At 66.2% G+C, this 228-nt stretch overlaps 1 protein-coding gene across 1 annotated transcript in view; it reads right to left on the bottom strand.

The window, feature by feature from the left end:
• Nucleotides 1-228, bottom strand: part of BRF1 (BRF1, RNA polymerase III transcription initiation factor 90 kDa subunit) — a 66,192-nt gene that overhangs the window by 58,956 nt on the left and 7,008 nt on the right. Inside the window, exon 2 of the mRNA XM_014540583.1 lies at nt 32-205. Coding sequence (XP_014396069.1) covers nt 32-125 — 94 coding nt within the window. The 5' untranslated portion in view covers nt 126-205. The remainder of the gene's footprint in view (nt 1-31; nt 206-228) is intronic.

Raw genomic sequence — 228 nt, 5'->3', positions numbered from 1 at the left:
GGTCCTCCGAGGCTCCGGCAGCAAAGGATACGCGGCGTGCCCTCCGTGCGGCACACGAGGTAGAGGCAGGCGGCGATCACGTGGGTCATCTTGCGGCCGCGGGTCAGGTGCTTGCTCACGGCCATCTTGAAGAAGTTGAAGGCCGTGTCCAGGCAGTGCTGGTTCAGCTGCAGCTGGCTCCCCAGGTGGTGGATCTGGCGCCGGCCTGGGACACAGGCGACCACAGTT

The sequence above is a fragment of the Myotis brandtii genome, unplaced genomic scaffold, assembly GCF_000412655.1.
Source record: "Myotis brandtii unplaced genomic scaffold, ASM41265v1 scaffold1057, whole genome shotgun sequence".
NCBI classification, from domain to species: domain Eukaryota; kingdom Metazoa; phylum Chordata; class Mammalia; order Chiroptera; family Vespertilionidae; genus Myotis; species Myotis brandtii.
The sequence above is the reverse complement of the archived record's forward strand: the minus strand, read 5'-3'. Positions and strand labels throughout refer to the sequence as shown.